We start from the raw sequence: 25,413 nt of genomic DNA, 5'->3' as shown, positions 1-25,413 counted from the left end.
TTTTGCAGTTTCCATGTTAAGTTGATTATTGATGAGACTTAAATCTCTAAAGTGTTCCCAAACTTAGCTCATATGACACACCAGAAGAGACTGCTAAAGATATGCCTAAAAGGGTCCTTTGTCCTGTGTGTCAGGTGAAGAAGTTGCAAGACCCAGGCGTTCCACCCCAACTCCGGAACTTACAAGGTGAGCATGGGAGAAACTGTTTTACTAACCATGAACTTCTAACTGTGCAGCAAATATTCTCTGAGTCCATGTATCCCTAGCATGGGCCAAATAATGCTGTCATTTCTCATCCATGCAGCCCAAAGGGGAAACTGTGTCAGTGCCTGCATTTGTCTATAGCAGAATTATGGTCTACTCACTGATGAGAAGCCTGGAGTTCTTCTTAAAGAGGACTTTTAGTTTCTGGAATGTTCATCTGGGATACATTATATTGCCCTAAAAAAGAGAAGAGTCTGACAGTTGGATATACTGTCATGATGCATTCCAAGTTTCAAACCTAAAGAACCTCCTATTTTGTTTTCCTTTCTTTTCCCCCACAAATTATTGTATTTTACTATGGAGTCTTTAAGTGAAGTTTTCTACAGCTATTGCTTACCAAGGTGATAGATAGCTACATTTCTTTAAAATATGAACTCTTTGCCGTCTCATCTTCCACCACCCTCTTCTCCTTTCCTCTTCAACCTTCGCTTGCATGACACTCATACACAAATCATGAGGCTCGCTGGTGGGAATCAGGCCTGTAGAAGGAATGGCAGTAATTATGTAACACTTGCTCGATGATCAGACTAGATTCATAGTTAAGAGGAAAGGTGAGATGTGACAATTCGCTCTCTAAGATGTACTCGGTTCAGAGAATCACCAGTTTGATAAGTGGGAAGGGGCAGAATGAAATCAGAAGCTGAGGATCCTGGGCTTTTTATTCTAACACACTTTTTGGGCACCACATCAATAGCCTCCTGCCTGACTTTCTTTAAACTGCATTAACTACAAGAAATAGGGTGATGTCCTCGTTGGGTTTGCTATCACTGTGATAAAGTACCATGACCAAACAGAACTCGAGGTTTAAAAGTCCAACAACAAAAGAGGTCAAGGCAGGAACCTGGAGGCAGGAGCTGAAGCAGAGGCGTGGAGGGATGCTGCTTCCTGGCTTGCTCCTCATAGCTTGCTCTGACTATTTTCTTCCAGGACCCAAGATTACCAGCCCAGGAATAGAACCATTCACAATAGATGTTTTATAGGAAACTGTCTCAAAGCCATAAAAAGTCCATGTGGCAGAAAGGTGCCTTGTAATAAACCGGCATCTGCAATAGGTTACTTCTATGTGTAAAGACCCTTTGACAGCGCTTTCCCCTTCGTTGTGTTTCTGTTTGCACTGCACGTGAGCCTCTCTCGGGAGCACAGGCTCTTATCTCCCACTGTGACCCTTTTGCATGTGACATCTTCATGCTGTACTGTCTAAGCCCAACAGAAGCTTCACACACACACACACACACACACACACACACACACACACACACACACACACACACGTGTACATGCCTGTGCACACAAATGCACATTTGTTTACACAAGGAAAGTGTGAGTTTGTATATGGTTTCAAGCTGTATATGGTTTCAAGCATTAATTTTTGATTCTTCTCTCTGTATATTCTACCCCACCCCACCCCCCAATTATGCGTGATTTAGCAAGAAGCCCCTGGATGACACTCTGGCCCTTGCTCCCCTCTTTGGTCCACCATTAGAATCAGCTTTTGATGAGCAGAAGACAGAAGGTAGGGAACTGTATGTCTACAGCACTGCTGTCCCGTTACTTCTCCCAAGGTAAACGTACAGAGTTGAAGCGTATTGTGAATGTGCGGTCAGACCTTCATGGGGGGAACATAAGCTCTGAGGGAAGTGCACTCTCTGTTTAGTTGAAAAACATCTATTATTTTAGGATTTGAAATTCTACTCCCAGAATAGCTAGTGACTAACAAGTTTACTCCTGAAAATGGGCCAATACAAGTGAATGCAGATCTATCCAAATCCTTGTGGGGTAAACACAGTTGGGAAGGTATGAGCAGGAGTGGTCTTCTCACCCTCAGCAGCGAAGCCTCTCTGATGCCATTCACTGTTTTCCAGCTCATGGGGGCAGGCAGTGTAGCAGGATAACACTCATGTCTACGAGCTCAAGACCCAGGAAGCACTGCCAACCGTTTAGCAATGCTATAAGAGAAATATCTTCATTTCTGTTATTAGTTTGGGGTTACCTACTAAATACATTTAAGTGTTTAAGTCTTCAAAATTAACCATGTTTTCGATGGGCTATAAATAATATATATTTTATTGATATAAACTATCCCCTTTAAAAGATCTTCTATTTTGAATTTTATTTTTGCCCAATGTATATGTTTCCAATAAATGCCTTGATATTATTGAATGTCATTATGGTAAACTGGTTGACTTAAAAACTCTAAATTAGGGCTATAGTTCCATATTTATGAAATATGGTTAAGAGCACATGCTTCACTTGCAGAGGACTCAAATTCAGTTCTCCATACTCACGCTGAACAGCTTACAACTGCCTGTAACTCTAGCTGCAAGAGATTCAGCCCTTTTTTCTTAACTCCAAAGGTACCTGCCTTCACATGCAGGTACTCTCTAGGCTCCATGAGAGAAATGTCCTTAAGACTTACCAGGTGTCAGGGAGCATGACTTCAATTACAGCACTTGGGGGACAGAGGCAGGCAGACCTCTGTGAGTTCTAGCCCAGCCTGGTCTACAGAGTGAGTTCCAGGACACAGAATACATAGTGAGACCGTGTCACAAAAGAAAAGACTTCCGTGGTACGTAGACAAAACAGACTAAGCTAAAGTAACAGATTTCAAAGAGCAGTAACGAAGGCGGAATTCTACTTCTTGCTAACAATATAGAAGTAGCCATGGGGCGGTAGGGCTAGACTTTAGCCACCAATGGTTACCGTCATCTCTGAGTCCAAGGACTTGCTCCACTTGCTCCAGCTCTTAGCATTCTAGAAGGTGCCAAAGAACTCGCCGGCCCTTGTCACAAGAGCAAACTCTAAATTCCAAAGACATCGCTTTTAACCAAAGTGCATTGCAGGGAATTTGGTGTAGCTCGGCCAACCGAAGCTCCTTTTTCTGCTCCGTAGCAGCCAGCTACCCCTGGGTGCTTTCGATGATTTAGTGAGGCAAACTTATAAATGCGTTCTAAATCCCCTCCCGGTGGCATTACACCTGCAACCTAGACCTGTACAAACTGTAGCCTTGGGGGAGACTGTCATCTGTATTACTAAGTCATCTGTGGTCAGTCTCATTTTTCATACATTGCAGGGTGACCGACCGATGGTTGGAGCTGGTATGTCGCATTTGAATTTGCCCATTTAAGGAATTCCATAAGCATACAAAAATATCTACACCGAAAATAGAAAGTTTTTTTTAATCTAGGTTGTCCCCCACACACTGAGCCTATGGAAGCAGTGCTGTTCCCAGCATTCCCTACATGGAGGCCTGGGACAGGGGCAGAAAAACATCCGGGCTCTCCGAGGAGTCTTCCTTAACTGCCCTCTGGCTTTAGCCACTGAACTGCACAGTTCTGGAGTTTCACCAACCACGCCAACCCTTCCCCTAGCCAACCCTCTCTTTCTTATCAGTTCAGGCAAGATAATCTTACTACTTCAGACTGATTTTACTATTGTTACTGTATGCATTGGGCATAACTTAAATTCAAATATAGAATAGCCCTTCTTCTTAAAGGATGTATTTTAGATCAAAATACACATTATTTATAGCCCCACAAAAACATGATTAATTCTAAAGACAAATAATTATAGAATTTGTGTTTAGTAGGCAACCCAAAACTGGCAGAAGTGAAGACATTTCTCTCACAGCATTGCTGAATGGTTGGTAGTGTGTCCTGGGTAGTGATGTCGGTTGCTTAGCAGACCTAGAAAGGAAAGAAAGGGCTTTGGCTACGTTAGGTCTCAGTTCCTCTGCTTTTTCTATGGACATGTGTTGGAAAACATTAGTCATTGTTTTGTTTTGTTTTGTTTTTTTTTGTAAAAAAAAAAAAAAAAGAAAACACTGGCGATTTACATGTGAACAACAGCAAAACAAAGAAGAAAAACAATGTTTTAAATTCAGTGCTCTTAGACCAATGCCTAGCTGCCTTCATCTGCTTCACACATCTAAGGAACTATTCACTTTCTGGTTGCTGGGCTGGAGAGACGGTTCAGTGGTTAGAGCACTGGCAGTTCTTTCAGACGACCTGGGTTTAATTCCCAGCACCCACATGGACATGGTAGCTCATAGCCATCTGTAACTCCAGTTCCAGGGGATCCAACTCCCTCTCTGGCCTTTTCAAGCACCAGGCACACACATGGTACACAGTCATACATGAAGGCAGAACACCCATACACATAAAATAATTTTTTTTAAAGTTCTGATTCTCTCAAAATGTTCAACAAGCATAGTTAGAATAATTGTTCCTCTTTATGATGCTGTAAAGGGTTAAGAACCTGAACAGGCTTTAAAAATAGGAGGCCCTGCACAGAATCCAGATATTTTCAACACTGAAGTGTATTCATAGAACTCTTTAAATAAACCAGCTAACAGCAAAATAACTTCATGAAGTAACTTCTACACTTTTGGAATCGTACAGAAATGGGGACAGCATGGGTAGTGATATCTGGAATGTCCTTAGGTGACCAACCAGGAAGAAAGTGTAGGTTCTAGTTGGATGTTCATTTACCTTAGCTCCATGTACACATGCAGATACCCCTTACTCCCACACACACCACGCCTCTAGTCCCGTTCTCTGCCTAAAGAGTGTGTGCATCATTGGCACACCCCGAAATTAAACTTCTAGGATGAGTGAAAGCATGGGGATCGTATTTTGAAGCTCAACTTTAATTGAAGCTCTAAACTCTTGTTTGAACTTCCCCTAAGAAATTCTGTTTTCATGTTTCCAGTCCTTTTAGATCAGCCTGAGATATGGGGTTCAGGCCAACCAATTAACCCAAGCATGGAGTCGCCAAAGCTAGCAAGACCTTTTCCCACTGGAAGTAAGTGTCTACTCATCTTGCTCTCTGACTGCATAGTAAAAATTGTAGACAATACCTAGAAGCCTGGGCCAGTAATGTTTGAATTTAAAAAGAGGCATTACTATCTAACACAGTGGATCAGGTTACCTACGCTGGGCTAAAACAACAAAATGAAGTGGCATTGTTAGCCTTGAAGCAGCCCCTCTTAGGACATCTTACATGCTCTGATGTTCATCCATCCCTGCTGTGTACAAATAAGAAGTTAAGCTGAAGGCACTGGACGACCACACAACATGAGCACTGAACAAGTCCGCTGGGTCTCTTCTAGTCCCAAGTGAACAACTGAGACGGCACAGGGCAGAAGGAACCCGCAGATAGGAATGACTCCCTGGAAAGCAAGACAAGCAGGCTCCCTAGCAGAGAGATACTGCAGTGAAACCAGTCTGTAGGTCAAGGCTGAGGGTTCTAGCTCAGGTGACTACAGTGGGTCTCAATGGGTCTCGTAATCCCTTACCTGTGATGAACTGGACTAGCTGAGCTGAGCAGGCTCCTCACTAGGTCAAGCCAGCTGCCCTTGGACTTTTGGAGTCTCCATCAGTAGAAACACACAGTGGGGATGTGTACAGAGGGGACTCCTTGGAATAGCCATGGGAGAAATGGAGTTTAGGGAAAGGTATCTGGGGAGTTAAGGAGTTCAGAGGGTCTTGTTTATGCAGTGACACTCAACCAACAAGTACTTTCTCCAGCCCAGCATCGCCAGGGGTTCCTTTTTGGTGTTTAAAATTAACCATAGGAATGAGCCAAGGGGACTCAAAATTAAAGGCTAAAAGGTTATTTGCTGGGAATGCTGCCACTATAAAGCCATGTGATCCAGCCTTTATAAAAACTGTTTTCCTCAAAATAGTGGGAAAAACAAGAGTCAGCAGCTTTGCTCAACCCTCTGGACTCTGAAGGGTCTATCAGAGATGGTTTGAACCATAGAGGCATGATTCTGAGCACATGATTCTGAGGCATGATTCATGCACACTTGGAATACAATATACAATGCCAATGAAAATGTCCTTTTGGGGTGGGGGACACCTTCCTTTACAGATATGAACTATCCAAATTATTCCTAGTAAACTCTTTAAGTGGCAAGAAAATTTAGAGTGATGTTTATGGCGATAATGATTCAGAGCTTTAGAGTTACAAACTGTAGATTCCGTGTGTCCACTTAGTACAGCCAAGACTGCTGTTTAACTGAAGGCCATTCTCTAGGTCTGCTTTCTTTGTACTTACAGTGTGTTCTCCTCTTCCGTGTTAGGCCTTATGGTATCTGGGTATCTGATTCATGTTAATGATAGCGAGTAATCTTGACTTTTTATAGAGCTGATATAAGGTAAGGAGCAGAATCTCTGATTGGCTCCTAACTTCATGGGAAGATATTCACTTGTGGAAGAATTTTTGACAGCTTATGGCTAAGATTAAGAGCCACTTCTCTGTCAGGAGAGATGACTGGTTTTAGAGCACTTGCTGCTCTTGTAGAAAACCTGGGTTTGGTTCCCAGCACCCTCATGGCTGCTCACAACTCTCTGTAACTCCAACCTGCTAGGATTGGACACACTCTTCTGACTGCCATGGGAACTCAGTGTTGCACATGCATGAACGCAAGCACACATATAAAATAATATTATTATCCATGAGCTTTAAGAAAGACGGGATATTGTATATAATTATGTAATCTTATATATTATTTTATGTTATAATTAATACATGTTATAATATATTAAATTATATGCTATATCCTGTCTATCTTGAAGCACATATATGTGTATATATATGTTCCTGGGGTGCAAAGAGTGGAGAGGACTAGTCAGGGCCTCCTAGCTTTGGGCCCACTTGGATCATTCTGATCTCAGGATATGAAAGATGAGTCCACACTTAGGTTCACAGCTGAAGTTAGGGAGTGCTTATGACAATTGTGTGGACTCTTGAATCTACCAAACACAGCAGATGAGAAAATAACATACATTTAAAGAAAAACGGATCATTTACCTGTTGGAAGAGTAAGTCCTAATTTTATCTACAAACTGAGAAACGCTATTCGAAAGGGCGAATTTTTGGGTAGGGGCAACAATATTCTGCTTTTCTTAAATCTTGGGTCTTTATTTCATAAGAGTGTCTGTCGGGAATATTTATTCTTTATATTTATTCTTCGACCCATCACTCCATTCCTCACTTCCTAAGAAATACCAAGATTGAGAAAGCATAGTGCTACAAAGTCTGTCTAGATACAATGTAGGCAACGTTACCCAGGCTGGATTTAAGCCCCTCCGTGCCCCCTCGGGACCATTACTGTTTCCCTGGTCACACCCTGCACTTGGAGCTACCAGTGACCAGGATTCGTGTTCAGTTCCAATTCCTCCTGAACAGAGCCAGTGTTTATTCAGCACAGGGCCCCTGGCTCCTGGTAAGGGAGTTGAACTTAACTGTGGCTTGATGATTGTTAAGGAATAAAATGTCGTTGTTTTGTACGGCCTTTTGAAGAACTCCTACGGTCATAAGATGGAGGAGTCCGTGTATATCTGTCTCTTGATGTCCTGTCAGGGTCATCCCTGCTGTGATGAAGCACCATGACCAAAGGCAACAGGGAAGGAAAGAGTTTTCTTGGCTTACAAGTCCTGATTCACTGTCCACTGAGAGACGCCAAGGAAGGAACTCAGGGTGGCGATCTGGAGGCAGGAGCTGATGCAGAAGCCATGGAGGAGTGCTGTTCCCCATGGCTTGCTCAGCCTGCTTTCTTATAGCACCTAGGACCTCCAGCTCAGGGGTGGCCCTGCCCACCTAGGACTGGGCTTTTGCACAACAATTACTAATTAAAAAGGAAAAAGGCTCTACTGGTTTGCCTGCATCCCTATCTTATGAGGCCAATTTTTCAACTGAGGTTTCCTCTTCTCCAGTGGCTCTAGCCTGTGTCTGGTTGACATGAGTTGGCCAGCACACTTGGCGTTGCAATGGTTCACATTTAGGCCATGATGAGCCCGTTTCAAAGACTAGGGGTATAGACAAAAGCCCAAGTCATGCGTCTTTTGCTTTGTTGTGTAATTTTGAAAGAATGTGGTCGCTGACGCGTTCCTCCTTCCTTTGTAGCACCTCCACCTCTTCCTCCAAAAGCTGTACCAGCCACCCCGCCTCGAACAGGCTCCCCCCTAACAGTCGCAACAGGTAAACTAGAATCTTTACCGTCTGCAATGCCATGGTAAACGAAGCCCTGGCCTTGGACTATAGTGTGCCCTTGATGCTGGAAAGTGCAGGCTGTGCTAAAAACACACAGTATTGGTGTTGAATTTCAATGTCACTGCAAGTTATCGTGCTGACGTACTGGAAGGTACACTCTCGGTCTTCATGGGCGCTCACACGCTCAGTTTTGCTTCATTGTAATTTTAGGTAATGAGGGCTGCACAGATTATAGAGTAAAACAGCCACAAAACAAGAAGCCAACTTGTTTGGTTTACTCCATGTCTGACTGTGTTGGCTCTCATTTGAATGATTGGAAAAGGAAGTCTCAAAGCCCAGTTTGTATCTTTCTAGTCTTTAAGGCTTTTGTTAGAACTAACGCATATGAATGCTTAGTGTTTAAAAGCCTGAGTGGGTCCCAGGATGAGAAGTGTACTGGGGTTATTGTCCCCAGTGGTCATTCACATACTTAGTCATTTCACTGCAAAAGCTGGGCTGATCATTATCAAACATGGCAAGGAATTGCTGTAAACTATTTTATACATAACCCTTCCGAGGCACCGCTTTTCCTTCCTGTGAAATCCAATACTATACATTCACGCAATTTATAATCTGCCAGGTCTTATTGGACAAGCAATTCAAAAATGGTGATGGTGATTTTATTTACCTGGGCCCTAGAATGTGGCTCTCTATCACCTTTGGAGTTCTGTAGCAGCTTTACGCTTGGCTGTCTCTGCAGCCTGGTGAGTGTGACAGAGACAGAACAGGGTGTTTATCAGAAAAGCGGAAAGTTAGGCACAGCCATTTATGAAATTTATTCTGACTCAAGCCCAATAGAGAGTCATCAAAACCATCATAAACAAGGTATTTGCGAGTTCAGCTGTTTGGAGACCCTGTGTTTCCACATAAATTGTGACAGCAACAGAATTATAACTTATTGCCAGCCGTGCACAATGCTGCCCCATTTATCTGTGGCTGTGGAGCCGTGGAAACGAACTCCTTTCCAAACAGAAATATGGAAACACCAAGCCAGTGCTTATAGCCCATGAGTCATTTACAAGTAAAATGAGGTCTCCTCACACCTTCCAGCTATTTAGGTAACAATTTCTAATTCAAATAACTCATTATTCTTTAAAAGAAAGAAAAGGCACTAGTCTCCAAATTGTAAATATCAAATATTTTATACTTCACTAAAGAAGTCGGTTTTTAATTTTTCTGTATTATTACTATCTATTGAAAAGAATATACTGCTAATATTTAAGCAAAATAAAATTTTCTGCATCATACTTGAGAAAGATAGGCATCACAGTCACTACTGGTTTGTTAACAAGTTCGGCTTTGTGAGAAAAAAAATTCTAAAGATGTTTGATGGTGTTTTTCTCCTCTGTTAAGCAGGTACACGTATAACATTTCTAATCGGTAGCAAATGCCTTGCTGTGACCCCCTGTGTGTGTTGTGTATGGAGTGTGGTGTGTGTTCGTACATATTCACGTGGTGTTAACGTCTTAGGTAGACTTTTTGTGTTTCTGATATAAAGTAAATCTATAGCTAAATGTGATGTCCTGTTCTGTGTTTTTTTCGATTAGCAGAGATAATCCTTAGTCCCACCAAACATTCTGTTTGCCACCCCTAGACTTGAGACACTTTGTAAAGATGAGGACACTTTTCAGAGCTCAAACCTTGGTGACCAGCATTATGTGTACTCAGCAGATCAGCTTTTCAGAAGTGCCCTCCCTTTGGGTAGCGGCCCTTTCAGGGCCTGAAGGTCTCTGTGACCCTCATGCTATCTTTTCAGAATGATCACTGCTACTCCACTTGAGAGGAGTCTCATGCTCAGCGTTTTAAGTGATGGGGAGGTGGTCACCCACAGTCACCTTACTGAGGAGTGAGCAGTGCAGCACAGGAATAGGACGCTCGTGTATTGAATCGAGCGCCTACCGGCCCCTCGCCCTTGAGTGCTTAATTGGATAAAGGTGTTTTTACCCCATGATGGCATAAGATTTGAGGCACCTTACAAAGTGCAGTGTGCCTGCCACGCTTTGCCTCCTCCCTCCTCCCAGCCCCTATTCAGATAATAGTAAGAGTTAATAAAATTTAAAATCAACTACTTTAACCACAGGAAATGACCAGGCAGCCACAGAGGCCAAAATTGAGAAACTACCATCCATCAGTGACCTGGACAGCATTTTTGGGCCAGTGTTGTCCCCCAAGTCTGTTGCTGTTAATACTGAAGAGAAGTGGGTCCATTTTTCTGATGCGTCCCCGGAACATGTTACTCCAGAGTTGACTCCAAGGGAAAAGGTGGTGACCCCACCAGCTGCATCAGACATCCCAGCTGACTCCCCAGCTCCAGGCCCACCTGGCCCCCCAGGCTCCGCAGGTCCCCCAGGGCCTCCTGGTCCTCGCCATGTACCATCTCCGCTCAATTTAGAAGAAGTCCAGAAGAAAGTCGCTGAGCAGACCTTCATTAAAGATGATTACTTAGAAACGCTCTCATCTCCTAAAGAGTGTGGGTTGGGACAGAGAGCAACTCCACCTCCCCCACCACCACCCACCTACAGGACTGTGGTTTCGTCCCCCGGACCTGGCTCGGGCAGTGGTACGGGGACCGCCAGTGGTATGTCTTACTGTTTGAGTGTGCTTCGTGTGCTGGGGAATGGCCGTGGCTGCTGCGATATGAGAGCAATACCCTCCTCCTGCCTGGCAACTGGCTGTAGGGCTTCTGCCATTCCTCCTTTGGTCTGGTGTCCTGTGGCCCTGTGGCATGTTCTAGTCCATTGAATGCTCCAGTGGAGTCCAAGCCTGTGAATGTGTCTTGTCCTGCACTCCCAGCCCTGGGAGTGCCCTGACTCATACCGGACAGTTAGGAAGTATGGAGGGGGTTTGTTTGGTTTTTATAAAGAAAGTTGTGATGTCATTATTTAGAACTCCAGAAAGTTCTAGAAGGATAGATGTCACAGCAAGTAGATTCTAAGTTAAATGATTTTTTTTTCCCTTTTCCTTTTTCCTTTTAGTCAGATGCCTCACAGGGGCCCTACCGTTTGTAAGTCCAAGTGTGGGAGGAGATACTTGAGAACAACCACTGGATGAGTTATCATCCCTCCCTTGTACCTGAGCCTCATGACCAGACTTGGCATCAGACATCAGAGTTTGACATTCCTCAGGCCACCATGCCAGCTCTAGGGGTAGTGATAGACAGTGGGACTTGGGATGCAACTTCACCTGTTGGATTTCTTTCTTTTTCCCTCGCTTTTTCATTCTTATTTGAAGCTGTATTTTATACTTTCCAATTATAAAACAGTAGGGACACTTGCCATGTACACCAAGAAAAATACCAGGATTTTTCCATAGAATTTACCCTATTGCCCAGTCACCTAAGGAGAGCCTCTGTTCCCCCTCCCTCTGTATGCAGGCTCAGTGTCAGCACATCCTAGGAGTACTGGGTGCCACTTTGATATTAGCCTGGAAAGTGACCACCAGCTGTGAAAGCCTTCAATCTAGAAGAGACAGTGGGGAAGGGCACTGACCTCTATTTTAATCCTCCCCCTTCTACATCTTTTCATCCAGGGCTTGCTCTGTGTCTTGTTTTGTAAATTGACAGGTTCTAAGGGCATCAATCAGAGTGGGCTGGATTAACTGTGTGCTCAGCCCAGCTCCCCCAGCAAAAGGGACTTAAGAGCAATAAACAGAACCAGCCAGCGTCTTTACCATAAGAATCTTTGGATCTTTAACTTAATTTAAGAGATTTAATTATACAATAATAAGAATGACTACAGTCTCTAGTCCTAAACACCTTATTCCAACCTCACAATGTCCAGCTGTCTTTGGTAATAAAATGTCCCCCACTTTACAGACGCCAAAACTGTTTACACAGCTAGTGGTATAAGACTTGGCATTTAGACATTTGAGTTATCAAAATCCAGCCCTGAGCTGTTCCTAACCACTGTGTTCTTCAGGTAGTTCCAAAAAGTCCAGTCACGAAACAGACTGAATGCACTCTGCTACTGATGCCCACCTGTACTGCACAGTGCTATGAGCTCCAGAATGTTCTCGAAAGACCCCACACTATGCTTCTCTCTCCTGCATAGAAGGCCAGAGCAGCCTCTCCATGAAGACATTACCTTGTAAGGTCTTGTCTAGGATACAAAGCTACATGCTTACCTGTAAAGAGAGTAAACAGCCTCTTGAACAGCAATCCTGAAGTCCGTTTCTAAGAGGGCTAAACCTCCATCATTTCCTGAGTTGCTCTTGTTCCTGACCTAGGTCCTTAGGGTTATGAAAGGATATTTCAAGAAAGAGTCACCATCAGCCAATGGTGAGCCACCATGCACTCCTCAGAGTGAGTGCCTTTAATCAGGGGGCTTTGCTGTGCACCTATTACCTGCCACCTGGTAATTTAAGCTAATTGGCCATTGATCTGGTGAAGAGAAGAGCTTTCCTTTCTGTTCAGGGATCTTTGAGAGTTTGGATACTATTTCAGTGATTACCTCCTATGCCCTTATATGAACTTATTTTTAAAATGTTACCAGTAGAAACTATTCATTCTTGCTAAGTGAAGTGGAGAAAGCTACATTCACTTGCATTGAGGGATTGGATTTATAAGTGGAAATCTGAACTCAGCTAGTAAAACCCATGAATAAATAAAACCATATGCTATTATCTCCTTAATTAAGTCCCAGTTAACTCATGACTTCCTCTTGTATTGATGGAATATAGACAAACAGACAAAAATGAAAACTTAGGTTCTCAACAATAAGATGTTTGAGTGCTGCTCTCGGTGTCACAGCCTGGTATAACCAGCTTTTCCTAAATATCTCAAAGTGTGCTTAACCACACCCAGCATACAGCCATCACAGGCGTCTTCTGCTGACCAGGTGTAGACCCCACCCACAGCATGACTCAGGAGAGTTACTTGTTGCTAAAACAATTGGCACCCAATGATTTGCTCCAACAGCCTTACCTTCTTTTAAGCAAAAAGTCCCTAAGCCTCACATAAAGGATAACTTCACTGAAGTGCAGATGCTTATTCTTAGCACCTATGTGGTATTCTGGAAACATTCTGATGGCCTGCAGCAAGTGTAGAATCCAGGAAAAGATAAGAGTTCAGAATGATATGTCCCAGCTCAGGAAACTAACACACTGCCAAACTGGGTTATTCAAAATCACACACACACACACACACACACACACACACACAATGACTTTGAGCCCCTAGGGTTGTTGCTATGATGAAACACCATGAGGAGAAGAAACTTGATGAGGAAAGAGTTCATTTGGCTTATACGTCCTGAGGGAAACCAAGGCAAGAACTCAAACAGGGTGGGAACCTGGAGACAAGAGCTGGTCCAGGAGGGACAGAGAGGTGCTGCTTACTGGCTTACTACTCGTGGCTTGCTCATCTTGCTTTTGTATAGAATCTAGGGGAATCATTGGCCCAGGGTGGTATCACGCAAAATAGGCAGAGCCCTCCCATGTAGGCCTGGCTACAGCCCAATCTTACAGAGGCATTTTCTCTGTTGAGGTTCCCTTTCTCAGATGACAATATCTTGTGTCAAGTTGACATAAAAGTAGCCAGAGGAAGTCGAACTGACCAAATTAATTGTTCATCTTAGGAAAATAGTGAATAGCTTCATCTCGCAGACCGAAAACCAAAGCTCAAAGAGGTAACTCAGTCCTACACAAACCTTATGAGCAGCAGAGCTTGGATCTGCTGAAGATCTATTGGGGTCCATGACCTCTGCCTCTACCTGTTGCCGTCAGCTGCCTCCACATCCCCCAACCCCATCCAAACAGACACATAGGAAGAGACACAACGCATACATGTGTGGTCTTCAGCAACTGATAAAACTACAGGTTAAGAGCAGTCAGTGGTCCAGGAGCGTGTGAAGGTTGCCAACCTCCGTAGCACAACTTATGTCTTAAACAGTGGATTGCCCAGTGTGTGTCACAATCTCCCTGAGAGGAAAGCCTAATTAAGAGTAAAATAAAAGGATGGTTGAAATCAGAGAGGATGGAGATTTACAAATAGGAACCGCAGCCGTAGCACCTGAAACCAGTGAGCAGTGTCACAGGTTCAGTTATCAGATCCTCATCAGGACCTGCACATCCCCTGCTATGTCTTGTAGGTCTGGTCAGCAGGGATTAGCTTCTGTGCATTCCTGTACTATCTAGCTGCATAATCTCAATCCCGTTTCTTTAATAAGAATAGTGTGATTTACGTAAGGAGTCTATAAAGGAAAAGGAAAGCAATCAACTTTTCAACCAATAACATTTTTCTTTTACTTTTGGCTATACCTGCATCAAAAGACAGTCTTTACCATCATGTGCAGTATCAATCGCCTTATGTTAGCAGCTTAGAGTTTAGCAAACTCAGAAGCACTTTCGGTTTGAGATGTTATAAGTACCTTGTGAGATAGAATATTTATAACTCTTTGAGACACAATACTGAGTCTCAGAGAGGTAAAGATCCCACTCATAGCTGAGAAAAGGGTATCAAGGACCAGAACTCAACCTTTTCACCCAGTCATATTTCCCTGTTGACAGTCCTCAGTCGAAGCATTACTGAAAGGGAATCTTGAATTTCTCTTCTGAAGCTTATGTTTGCCTGAGTTTAATTCAGACTATAGACACACGAACAAACGTTTTGGAACACTCCTATAACAAAAGATCGTCCTAAGGCTAGATGAAACACCCATCCCCCAAAAGACTTCCATGAAAACTTCCTACAAAGCTCTACTGTTTAAGATGTCTCTCTCTATGCTGTCAGCTCTATCCTCTAAGAATATGTCAGGCATAACATCTACTTAGTACAAAAGAGAAATTTTGTAAATGGGCCTGTCAAATATGCTTCATTTTTAAAGAGAAGAATATTTACCATATACTAAGAACATTTAGATGAAGATGTGTGCAAGATGTCAAGGTGCAGGTGGGGAGCAGATTGTAGAAGTCCACAGTCTATCTGAGCACCATTTGTGCCTTATGATCATGGACATGCCACTAAAAGAACCTCAGTCTTCATTGGGATGCTAAGAGGGCCTATTCTCAAGTTGGCATGAGGATAATGCCACATATGTAAAACACTAGCACAGTTCCTGGCCAACTGAAGCAAGAGTAACAGTAGAATGAAGGTATACAGTTGGTGGTGGTAGGGAAGCCGTGTGAGGAGGGACAGTAACCGTGTCTCCACACTTAGGAGATTTAAGCACCACAGAGACAAGGCTCAAGATTCCACTCTTTAAACAAGAGAAGCAAGACTTGCCCCCAGAGGCTCTCTTGAGATGAAAAATGATTCTGAGATGGATTTTGCTTCTCAGATTCAAAGTTCTTTGAGACTCTCAAGATCTTGACTGAGGTGCTGGTCTAGGACTCCGGTGATATTGGTTTTATGTTTTGCTGTGTAAAGGGAGGGTGGAGAAGGTTGGAGGATATAGAGGTGGGGATGGATGGCTGTGGAGGCAGCTGGTAAGATAGGGGTTATGGAAGTGGTGGTGTGCAGAGGCAACTAGGAGACTGAAGGCTGTGGGAGCTGGGGGTGGAGCGTGGAGGGAGCTGCGGGAGAAATGTGGAGGCAGAGGAGTGTTTTTCTAAAGCAAGATTTCCTGGAATTTCCTTGGCATGATTTTACAAGCTGCTGCTTCTAACCAAGTGACAGTTCTGAACGGGAACTGTCTGAACATTGATTTCACCTCCAGGTTTGGAACCAGGTAGTTCTCCATGCATCCCAGACTTATGACCGAAGCCAGACAGGTCCCTGAGCACCAAGCTCGGTGTGCATGCCAGCCTCTGTGTGTCACCTGTGTTTCCTGTGCTTGTCATGGACAACCAGAAACGTAAATCCAAGAGACTTCTCCAAAACCACCAGACGCAATCAGTAACGACCCCTACTTTAACAGGCTCCTAAGCCAGTCCTCTCAAAGCACTTGCTGTGTTTCCATTATAAAGATTCAACACACAAAGGACGCATGTCCTTTATTCACAACACATATGAAGTAAGCACTCAGGGTTGGCATACCCTTGACAGCATAATTCTCTTACCTGTGTTTAAAAAAGAAAAAAAAATCTAATGTGGAAAAAGCATTCCCTTTCCTTCAAGTTTAAACTTCCAATTTCAACATGGGCATAAATTCTGACCGTACATCAAAAGCAAGAAAATGTATCATAAGTCATGATCAAATGTATCATGATCAAAATGAAGCCCCTCTCCTGGCCAGCCAAGAGTCCCCCACCACATTCACCTTCCATCAAGGATTTACCTTTCACTGGGTGTCACATGACAACACAGTACCAAGCTTCAGCTTTTGCCATCAGCCATAGTTCGACCGAGGAACTTTTTTCTTTACTGAAAGAAAAAGAGATGTGTTGTGCAAAAGGTTTAGCATAGTAAGTGCAAAGAAGAAGGGAAAAGATTTGCATCCGTGCCAGACATTGCCCTGTGTGCTTCCGCATTCTGGCTGCCTGTGTTTTCTGCTGCTTCTAATGCCCGTCTGTTTTCCAGGTGCATCTTCTCCTGCTCGGCCAGCCACCCCCTTAGTCCCTTGCAGCAGCACCACTCCGCCTCCACCTCCTCCCCGGCCTCCATCCCGGCCAAAGCTACCTCCGGGAAAGCCTGGAGTTGGAGATGTGGTATGTTCCTCCCTGCCCTAGCTTGCTCAGAATGAGATCCCCAAGTCCCTTAACATGAGCCATCTCAACTTCAGGTCTAAGTATTACAGCACGCACACAAATGCCCATCGCAAGGGCCAGTTGGAAAGGAGTTGCTGCTGTGTGAGAAGGCCTTTCCCACCCTCCTCAGATTTCTCCCAGCTTTCAAGTCAGGCTTTAAAATGGTAGGAATTGGGTGCTTGGGCCGTCAGCTCTGAGGCAGCAGCCAGAGGCAAACGCAGATAGTCTTGTGAATCTTCAGAGAAAAAGAGCAACTAAGCCAATTATTGTATTCTTTTTTACAGTAATTGGTTTAGTTGCTAGAAAACTGAGAGAAAAAATGGTTCCTGGGCTGGAGAGATGGCTCAGTAGTTAAGAGCACTGACTCCTCTTCTAGAAGTCCTGATTTCAAATTCCAGCACCCCCAGGATGGCTCACAAGCATCTGTAATGGCATCTGATTCCCTCTTCTGGTGTATGAGAAGGCCCAGCATTCATATATATTAAATATATAAGTAAATATTAAAAAGCGATTCTGCTTTCTGACTCCAGAAGCCAGATAAACAAGCAGCAGAGATTTGGCGACATAAATGTAGAGTGGTACCCAGTAGATGAGCTACAGATGCTTTCTTCAATTTTATCCAAAGATTGAGGTGTGGGAATGGTCTTCTCAGTGGTTCAGTGAAGAAGCTTGTGGCATAAATCTCATTGACCTCCGTGCAATTGTCACAGAATGACTAGCATCATAACCTTCAGATGCTGTCTGGAATTTAGGTCCTGGGCACCTATAGCCAGCATGTGTGAGGCAGAGTGCCTACTGAGCTCGCAGGCTGGGGATTAGGGCTCCTTCCCCAGATCCAGCACACTGGCTTTGTATAAGTATAGTCCCACCCAGTGAAGACGGTGTCCCGGCTTTCAAGAACCTGGATTTTCATATTGAGAGCCAATAAAGATACAGGAACCAGGCTTGGCAGGATGGCTCAGTGATGTTTGCAGTGGCTGCCAAGACCTGATTTCAATCTCTGTGTCCCACCTGGGAAAAAATTGTCATTTGGCCCTCATGTGCACTCCAGGACAGGCATACACACATGAACACAAGATAAAGTGCAATGAACATTGTAAAATACTGAACCGAGACATTATGGCTGTCTGTGTCTAACTTTCCTCTCTTTTCTTCTTCCCACAGTCCAGACCTTTTAGCCCACCCATACACTCCTCCAGCCCTCCTCCGATAGCACCCTTAGCCCGGGCTGAAAGCACTTCTTCAATATCGTCAACTAACTCATTGAGCGCAGCCACCACTCCCACAGTTGGTAAAACGATCTCTCTCTTTTCGTGTGTCTGTGGCTGTTGACTGGCTGTCCTTTATGATCTGTTTCTAGTCCTAAGTGTTTGGCTGTGTGTTTGCTACTGCCACCTGGTTCTTCTCTCGAAAGCACTTTCTCAGCTAAGGACACCAGCGCTTTAGCCATACAAATTAACAGTCTACAGAATGTGAGATTGCATGTGTTTTCTAGGAGTTTTCTATGTGATCCCATGCAGATCATCCACTCACAGAACAAGTCACCAAGGAAGGTGCTAATATTTGGATATTCCTTGTAACGAGAAGTATTCTCCTTTGAGAGAAAATGTTTAGATCAGACGTAATATATGTTTTTTAATCTTGGAGAGTTCACTCTCTTGAACCTTTCGATTCTTCATCAATTTTGGTTATCTAAGGTAGACATTGGCATTGGGATACTTGAGAAAGTTTTTCACATGGCTTTGCAGTGATAAGTGGTCAATTTCCCCAGGGGCGGGGAGAACTATCATTTTCAGCAAATGCCCCTGTACCTCTCGGTGTGCACTGTGATGAAAGTGAAGGGGGTTGAGAGGGCGACTCAGAGGGAGGCTCCCCACCATCACCACCTGCCATCTTCCCCTGCTGCCTCTCGTCTTTACTGCATGCTGTCTGACCTTGGGCTTCCCCTTCCCACACCCTGTGTGACCTTACTCCCTCCCCCATTCTCTGACCTGCTCTCCAGTTCTTCCAAGCTGTAAACCAGCTGGCCCATTCTGCACTGCTTGAGGGAACCATTCACTCAGCTCAGTGACTTCCTGCTGCTACTTACGGAAGAACACATCACAGAGTCACCCATTTGAGGAGTAGCTGGATAAAGCCAGAAGCTCTTCTAGAGAATAACTGCCCATTTCCCCCCAGAAAAACAAATAAAGGCGTGCCACTAAGATCCTCAAAGGGAATTTCGGCTCTATCATATATTCTATACGTTAAGCCAGACTGCCCCCCTGCACCACCCCTAGCACAAACCTTCAAGTTTGGGTCAAATTAATAAATTGAAAATATAACCACTTTCCCAATTTCATGTGAATTTTTTTCCTTTTAGTTTTTCAAGACAGTCATACATATCCCAGCTCACGTAACTTAACAGATTTTTTAGGATTTCTTATATAGCTATATCTGTTCCTTTTCTATATCGATTAGGACAATTTGAGAGTTCCTGATTTTTAACGTATATTAATAGTATTAGCTCTTTTCTATGATTCTTTGTTTTTGTTAATTTTTGTAATTACTAACCTCCCTCCACCTTATTCTTGATTTCAGCGGTCATTTGCCCAAATCCTGTCCTAATGTTAGGCTTCCTCAAGTTCATTCATTCCATACGCTCCATTTGATTTGATTTGTTGGGAAAAGAAGGAATTAAAGTGAGTTGTCACTCAGAGCATAACCACTCTTTGCCTCAGATGGGCTGTCCAGTGTGTTCTTTCAGCTCGCTATAACTCATGGAGAAACTGAGCACATGGAATCTGAACGGTGTTCATGGTTTTGGGCAGCGTTTTTTTTCTACTCCCTGCTGCAGAGATCTCCAGTTACAGCCGCAAGATTGGTCCTCCTCAAACCTAGTGTATTTTCTTTCAAGATAAACCACAGAGGGCTTAAAAAACTGAGACAAGCAGGAAGCTGGTCAAGATGTCTCCTGCGGAGGTATATCCTCTGCTCCTTAGGTTCTGTTGTTTTGATTTGGTGTCATCTGCCTACTAAAGCCCTCACCCTCCTGGTCTTTATTCCTTTCTGCCTTGAGTCACGTGACCGCCATTTTCCTCTGAAGTAACTCCACAGCAGAGTGACCAGCCAGCAGTGTCTCCTGTGCTGTGGCTTCTGGTTTTCCCCAAAGGCTGTGCTTTGCCTAAAATTCACCTTAAGCAGTGGATTGGAGGAAGTTGAAAATTCACAGCAAGTTCCCTAAATCGGTGGCTGAGCAGACCCTTCCCACTCCCACAACACTTGCCCATTTCCTGTGCCCTTTGTGTTGCCCCTGGAGCAATGACATAGGTACTGATGAGCCGGTCTCAAGGTCATCCGTGAACTGACATTTTGAGAGCAAGTCTGTGCCACATTTGGTAGTACACCTCATGAGGCTGAGGCAGGTGAATCACACACTCCTGATCTACAGAGGGAGACCCTATCTCTAAAAATAAAAATAGCAAATCTAAACTCTCCCCCACACAATAATTCATTTAAAAAATGTCCAAAAGAACGTCAAGTGTGAATATTTTACAAGAGCTCTGATCATAGGGTAGTGTACCCAGTACAGCATGAGAAGGTAGTTTCTGTGTATCATTGCCCCAAAACAATTAAGAGTTCTTATATACTGGATGATTTTTAACTTACAAATTCATCAATTTTTAAAATACCATTTTTTTTTAATTTTATATCTCAAATGTGTCGGGTAGAACTTTTCTTATGTACTGTGAGATCCGCCCCAATTGTAGACAGCTGAGGGTGTGGAACGATGCACTTCTAGAAAGTAGGAAATATGTAGATGACTGTTGTTCTAGAAAATGCCCATAGGAGCAGCACTCTGTGACTCAGGGGAGGAATAGACCTATTGCTATTCATGGAATAAAGAAAGTGTTTGAAGTTATGAGAATCAGATGAGAGCTAGCAGAAGAGATAACGGAGCCTTATCTCTCCTTGCGAATATCCACTTCATTACCTGCTCCTAATTTCAGTGAGTGTGAGAAGTGTCATGTTTCTTTGTTTATCTGTTTAGATGTTTGTAAAATATTTCCTAGAATGCCACTGCAAAATGGGGGAAAGCAGGCGTCTGCCGCCCTGTTAATTATAACAGGGCAGTTCTCCAGCAATTAATTATGCATTTTGATTTGCATCTTTAATGTGGCTGGAATCTGTAAGAAAGGAAAAGTAACAACCGTCTATGTGTGGGTAACAAAGTGTCAGATGGGTGTTTCCTTTGATCCACAACCTGAGTAAAAGTGACCAATTCTAGGTAGCAAGTCTAAATTTTTTAAACTTTGTGGAGGGAGAGCTATATTCATGCAGAATTAGGCTGCAATGGGAACAAAAGATGTCTTTGGTCAAGCATCTGTACCTATATGCCCATTTGATGGAACAGGAGTTCTCCCGTCATTCCACCAGCAAGGAAGTTGTGAGTACAGTTAAATCCAGGCAATTAACATCCTGGAGCCTGGGGCTGGAGAGAAGCTCAGTGGTTAAGACTCTAGCTCCAAGGAATCCAGTGCCCTCTTCTGGCCTCTGAGGGCACTGGCATATATGAGTAGACATAGACATACATGTAAGCAAAACACCCATAGACAAAGTATATTAATATATTAACTGGTTAATTTGTCTATTTTTTAAAAAGTGCTTGTTGTTATTCCAGAGGGCCCAAGATTAATTCTAAACAATCTTAGTTTGTCAGATGGTGTACAACCCTAAAATCAACTCCAGAAAATCCAGTGCCCTCTTCTGGCTTCCTTGGGCACAGCGTGCACTTGCCTCCCTGCCCCACCCCACCACACACACACACACACACACACACACACACACTAATATAGACACACACATTTTACATTCATATACACACACATGGACACAAACACACATAGACACACACACAAAGCACACATAGACACACTCAAACTCACACACAACAAGCACACATAGACACACTCAAACTCATGTTCACATACTTGCTTTTTTTAAATCTTAGAACCTAAAGAAGTGAAAAAGAAAAGTTTTCCTGCCATATACCCTAAGTTTAGGCAGCAGGCTAATAGAACGACTTGCAGAAGTGTCATTGTGCAGGAAACATTTGATGGATCCTAATTTCTGTGCAATGAGGGTAGGTTTCCTCATTACTGGTTTTATTTGCTTATCTACTGAGATTTTAATAACACCTTTAAAACCTATGGCATTATTTTTTTAATTTCATAGAGTAAAAAAAAATAAAATGAATTTCCTTGTATTTGTTATTTGGTAAGAGAGAGAGAGAGAGAGAGAGAGAGAGAGAGAGAGAGAGAGAGAGAGAGAGAGAGAAAGATCTAAAATAGTTGAGGTTCAAAGTCACCCAGCTCATAAAACTGTTGCCAACGTTCAAAGGTGTTTAGCCACAGTTGGAACCATGATCAAAGATACCAATACGATACCATCATTCAAAATGAATGATCTTTAACTGTCAAAGGCTTGTACATGCAAATTAGTGACACGGATCACAAAGGGACCCCGGATTTATACTGCTGCATTGTGCTCAAGTTAAAAGCTAACTCCTTCTCTCCTGGGGGGGGGGGCTGTATATGCCAGGTGACGTTGTTGAGCTGTCAGGGCTATGCTGGGGTTCCTGTGGGTGGACATACATCTGGCCCCTTGAGAACTACATTGGAAGGAAGTATCTTGCAGAAATCAATTATTAATAATAGTCCCTGATATGGTGGGGCATAACCCTTCCTGCAGCTGATTTTCTACCGATTGACAGATGCTAAACCCTGACTCTTTTTAATTAAGTTTTTCCTCACAGAATCATCTCAAATGCACACACTCACCGATTCCCATCTTCATCCTAACCCTAGTGTCTTAACCTTAAGTTCTTTTTCTTTTGCTGTGAAGATCATCCCGCCTTTGATTCACCGTAAAACTGTGCTTCTAGGTTTCCTTTGGAATCTGTCCTTGTGTTTTTGTTTTCCATCCGCTTATGTTTCTTTGGTTTGTAGTGTCAGAAGATGATGTTTTTTATGACAAACTGCCCTCGTTTGAAAGGCGCCAGACACGCCTGCAGGTATGGTGCTAGCTGAGTGATCTCTAGATACTTAGATTTTCTCCTAAATCCATCTGAATACAGAAGTCATAGACATGCTCCTCACCTCATGAGTTCCAGTGCTCTCAGATTTTTCCTAATGTGTCTCCATCCATTACGGAACCCATGTCACTGAACCTATTTAATGGACATTTTATTATAAAAGCAGCAGGTTGCATGACAGTTTCTCCAAAGAGAAAAGGCTCAAACCAGGTGAGAGTCATTGCTGTGTGAATTTTCAGAGGAAGGAGATTTCTATACCCAGAATCTCTCTTGTCAAGCTTTTCTAATCTAACAGTTAATGTGGCACCATTGGAAGGGTACAGAAGTAAGGGGTGTGTTGTGACTGGATGCTAAAGGCGGTTCCCAGAGAGGGACAGGAGATCTCTGACATCATCTGGGACTTTAAATTGATATGCAATGCTGTTGTCATTGAAAAAGCTGAGCAAATGTCACCTATAAACCGACAGCTGTTTATCACATTGCCAACAAGCAAGGGATGACATTGAAGATGAAAACGATACAGCAATTGCTGAATGAAAGTTTGCCCAAATTAAATGCCGTTGAAACATGCTGGATACCCCTTGCATGGCCGGAAGACATTCTGCTCCATGGTATACCAGAGTGCCTGGCCTCAAGCTACCTACACGCGTGTCCATCCCTTCAGTCTCCATAGCTCGACTTTGCTGTGTTCGCTCATTTTAAGGAAAAACAACCTAGACTGCCACCTCCCTTTTCCTGCACGCTAACGGCATGCAGTGCCCCACCCTTCCTGTAGTGAGATTAATTACCTGCTCTGGTAACTCACATCGCGGTCCTCTCTCCCTTTCCTTAATTCCCCATCCCGGGCTTCAACTCCTGGCCAAACAGAATGAACAGCCCTCGTTTGGTTTGACAGAGGAAAGTTTTATTTGACTTTTGAAGGTAAGGCGTGCATAGCATACCAGATTCTAATCCATAGTCTCCTCTTCCTGTATTTTTTTTATTCATTCTAAAGTCCCCAGTTCCTCAAAATTTCTGATCCTCGCTTTCTCCATTGAGAATGCTGTGGCTAAGGGAAAGCATCAAGTACCAAAGAAAGCCTTTCCGAATTTGGTTTGTATGTGTTCTTCAACTTTCCACGTTGAACAAATTAAAGCTGATTTGCAGTTGACATCGGTTTACCTAATTCACGATGGCCAATTAAAAGCAGAACAAAATGAACCTTCTTTGGCTAAGAACTTGACCTGTCAACCAGGCGCTTGCCTAATTACTGCAAGTGTGTGTGTGGTAAACTCGGAGCACGTTTGAGGCTGGCTTAGAAAAACTGACCTCCCAGATACAGAATCAAATCCTGTAAACTGTAATCGTGTGTGTGTGTGTGTGTGTGTGTGTGTGTGTGCATGTGTAAATGTGGCGTCGTGTATAATATTCATGAGAGTCAGAGGTTGTGAAGCAACAAGGAGTGTTAGGGGAAAAACAGTCTGCATCTCCAAACTGCTATTTTTCTGTAATGACTGCCATAAACTAGACAGCCCTTTATTTCGAAGTTGCCATTCTAGGAAGTTAAGAGAAACGCATAAAATAATATCGAGTTTCAAGCTTCAACCGTATTTATATCCCATCAAGGGTTAGCAGTCCTGTTCTGTGTTAACTTCTAACTCATCTTCAGGTTGAAATTTGATTATGGCACACTCTAAACTACTAGTAAAGCAATACTTCACCTAATTAATCAGTCATCTTATGTATAAACATTTATCATATGAGACCTTATTTTGTATAATTTTAAATAGTTGAAGTTTATACCTAGGTCGTTGGTAAAAAATAATAATAACGAGCAATACTAATATGTAATTTTCTTCCTAGAATTGATATCAATATTAAACTTGTCTTTGTAAAAGGTGACAACAGAAACTTGTGTGTGTTTTAGGCAGTTTTAAAAATGATAACGGCTGAAATATATGAATAGTGTGAAACACAGGAAAATGAAATTCACACGACAGGGAAGTTTTCTTGTAAGATGGGAGCCCTTAATGCAGAGTGGCTTGTACATCTGCAGGAAACCCGGTCTATCTCAAGCCTTTCTGATGTCCTGAAGCCTTTTCCCAGTGTGAGCCGAGGACAGGTAATAGTGGTTTTCCTGAGAAGATGCCCTTTCTCCCATGTCCCTTTATCATCTGAAGCCATTAGTTTTGTAATAAGAAAGATGGTAAACCCATAAACGTGTGACCCCCTTAAATTTTCTCTTCAAATCAACTAAAATGAAAAGGTCCAGGTGAGACTGCTGGGCTGAGGCGCCCCTATCATCCCAGCATAGAGAGCCCACTGCATTTGAGGGTAATCAGGGATAGTAGCAAGCTCCATGCTGGAGAGAACCTGTCCAAAACCAAACAAGCAAATATACAGGCATCTTTTCAGCACATGTAACCGAATCTGCTATTGAT

General features: G+C 43.3%; 1 protein-coding gene across 16 annotated transcripts in view; it reads left to right on the top strand.

Annotated features, from left to right (window-relative positions):
* Sgip1 (SH3GL interacting endocytic adaptor 1) overlaps positions 1–25,413 on the top strand; it is a 201,425-nt gene that overhangs the window by 134,795 nt on the left and 41,217 nt on the right. For 8 of the 16 annotated variants that reach the window (XM_032901511.1, XM_032901565.1, XM_032901527.1 and 5 more), the window contains 7 exons: positions 135–186; positions 1,692–1,777; positions 4,972–5,064; positions 8,173–8,247; positions 10,379–10,876; positions 16,754–16,881; positions 18,085–18,211. In XM_032901511.1, coding sequence (XP_032757402.1) covers positions 135–186; positions 1,692–1,777; positions 4,972–5,064; positions 8,173–8,247; positions 10,379–10,876; positions 16,754–16,881; positions 18,085–18,211 — 1,059 coding nt within the window. The remainder of the gene's footprint in view (positions 1–134; positions 187–1,691; positions 1,778–4,971; positions 5,065–8,172; positions 8,248–10,378; positions 10,877–16,753; positions 16,882–18,084; positions 18,212–25,413) is intronic. The other 8 variants (XM_032901579.1, XM_032901634.1, XM_032901596.1 and 5 more) reach the window with 1 other exon arrangement.

Source organism: Rattus rattus, chromosome 1 (assembly GCF_011064425.1).
Source record: "Rattus rattus isolate New Zealand chromosome 1, Rrattus_CSIRO_v1, whole genome shotgun sequence".
NCBI classification, from domain to species: domain Eukaryota; kingdom Metazoa; phylum Chordata; class Mammalia; order Rodentia; family Muridae; genus Rattus; species Rattus rattus.
This window is presented reverse-complemented; position numbering and strand designations above follow the sequence as displayed.